The sequence below is a fragment of the Oryza sativa genome, chromosome 12, assembly GCF_034140825.1.
Source record: "Oryza sativa Japonica Group chromosome 12, ASM3414082v1".
Taxonomy (NCBI): Eukaryota; Viridiplantae; Streptophyta; class Magnoliopsida; order Poales; family Poaceae; genus Oryza; species Oryza sativa.
The window spans coordinates 13,558,984-13,561,253 of record NC_089046.1 but is presented as its reverse complement, the minus strand read 5'-3'; the positions used below and the strand labels follow the sequence as shown (position 1 = coordinate 13,561,253).

Here is a 2,270-nt window from a genome sequence, read left to right as displayed (position 1 = left end):
ATGTTCGGTCTCGTGCCTTTTTAGTCGGTGACCTGGTTTTGAGGAAAATTCAAACTACACGAGATCGGCACAAGTTATCTCCTCTATGGGAAGGGACATTTATTATCTTTGAAGTCACCCGGCCAGGTTCTTATCGACTCAAGCGCGAAGACGGTACTCTTGTCGACAACTCTTGGAACATTGAACATCTTCGTCGTTTCTACGCTTAAGTTTATCATTGCACTTCCCTATCTTGACTGTCAACATCAAGTTTTCTTCTTGCCGTTGTCAGTCGGGGGCTATCATCATAATAATGGAGTGTGATTTTTTATCAATTTAATTTGCTTACTTGGTCTATCATTACCTTGTTTGATTTTTTCTACTTAGTCTGCGAGGACTGAAAGTTTTTAATAGCTTCTTTGGGTTTTAGGCTCAACAAAGCTTGATAAAAGCTTTTAAGAAATCAAAGACTTGGTTAGAACTATCAAGCACAGCATAAATACACCAGCATTGTACAAATTAAGCCTCCATTTGCTACATTTACACTCAGTCAGAATCAGTCTTTTCATCATCAGAGTTATTATTGCTCGGCTGAAGGTCGTTGTTGCGGAATTGCTCTACAACATCACTTGCAATCTTGTCAGCTGCATTTTGAGCATTACTGATAAGATCAAGAGCAGCTTCTTCGCTTGTCCCGTCTGCAAAGCCATCAATGGCGTCAATTTCAATCCTCGGGTACAAGGATTTGGTCATCGCCAATGCCATACTAGCTCCCATACTTCCAGCTTTCTTGATATTCTTGAAGTATACATCCGGTGCTACTCTCAGCTTGTCAAAGATTTCGGTTGCGTCAAGTGCACTCGGACCACTGTCATTAAGGAACATAGCTTGGACAAGTGGTGTAGCGACATTGGCGACTTCGTCTCTTGCTCCTTCAAGCTTCTTGATCTTACCAACCAGGACATCAAACTGAGCTTGAGATTTGATTTTACGGTCTACAAAACACATTTATAATAAGAATTTGCTGCATTAAAGAGAGGAAAGTTCAAATTGTCAGCTGGCAGTACCTTCAACCTCCTTCAAGGCTGAGTCCCTTTGCACAGCTAGTTCTACTTTGTCTCTTTTCAAGGCTTCAATCTGTTTCTCCATTTGTGCCATCCTGGTAGCTTGTGCTGTTTGAAATCCAAATATTTGAGGATACAGTTATGACAGCATAAATCAATGGAATAGATCTGGAAGGTTACCTTTTGATGAACCACTTAGCTCGAAGTTTGAATCCTGGAGCTGGGCAATTCGGTCCCTTAACTCCTTCTCTGTCTTTTTAGCATACTCCTTGGCCTCATGCAGCTGGTCCCTAACTGCTTCAAGAGCTCCCAAATGAGGAACCAGCTTTTCCAAAGTTGTAGTCTTGGCCTCATTGCGAAGATGGATTCTCTGCATGATGGATCATGATTCAGTTCTGCTAAAAGAGAGAACAAAGTTATTAAAGGCAGTCACCCGGAAGATTTACATTCACAATGCGAGTGGCTTCTCCAAGTACTTTCTTCAGCTGGCATACTTCCTCATTTTCTTTTTGACGATTTATAACGATGCCGGCAACTTGCGAGTTCTCGTCCCACCATTTGAGCAAGATAGGAGGACGGGAGTCATTAGCCGCCTTTATGCGAGGAATTGCTTCTTCGTCATCGCCTAGTGTTCCTGATGTATTTCCAAGACATTGGACGAGTAAGCTGAAGTTATTTAAATCGGCATCACTTGAGAAGATGTGTTACCTGAGGATGTTCCTGGCTGAACATGAGGTGGTCCTTGTTCTGTATTTAGAGACCCAATCATTGAGTCTTTACCAGCCTCTGGTCCTTGGGAAGTTGTCGTTTGCGCTTCAACTTCAGGGATTTCTTCATCGGGACCTACATCCGACTGGTTTCCAGTCGGGGGCTCTTGTGTTGTTGCAGTTTCAGCTGTTCCCGACTGGTCTCCAGTTGGCGGCTGGTCACTCGGATCGGCTCTATCATCCGAAGCATGGGCGCCAGTCGGCTGGCTTTCGGCAGTCGGCCGGCTTTCGGCAGTCGGTTGGTTTTCGGCAGACGGCTCAGCGTCTTTGGATAAATTTGGCTCTGTCACAGCCGGATCAGGATCTTTTCCAGTTGGATCTATGTCGGACGGTTTCCTGCAAAGTGTCCTTTCGATATTCAGTATAATTTCTATGAGAGAAGCATATCAAAGGGAGACGGTACCGAGAAGTTTATACCTGGAAGATGTTCTAATCTTTGGCATTTGACGGCCAGCCAGTT

At 44.0% G+C, this 2,270-nt stretch overlaps 1 protein-coding gene across 1 annotated transcript; it reads right to left on the bottom strand.

Moving 5' to 3' along the window:
* Positions 1-525: 525 nt before the first annotated feature.
* Positions 526-1,319, bottom strand: LOC107279742 (uncharacterized). Its single transcript, XM_066306049.1, has 3 exons — positions 1,224-1,319; positions 1,047-1,151; positions 526-974 (listed from the first exon to the last, which is right to left on the bottom strand). Exons 2-3 carry the CDS (start codon positions 1,135-1,137, stop codon positions 526-528), a joined length of 540 nt encoding a protein of 179 aa, XP_066162146.1. The 5' UTR covers positions 1,138-1,151; positions 1,224-1,319.
* Between the last annotated feature and the right edge of the window lie 951 nt (positions 1,320-2,270).

Bases quoted from the DNA above. Each gene is read 5' to 3' on its own strand.
- LOC107279742 (XM_066306049.1), bottom strand. From the start codon at position 1,137: ATGGCACAAATGGAGAAACAGATTGAAGCCTTGAAAAGAGACAAAGTA. The intron at 975-1,046 runs GTACTGCCAGCT...TGTGTTTTGTAG, and splicing joins AGCCTTGAAGGAGGTTGAAG to ACCGTAAAATCAAATCTCAA.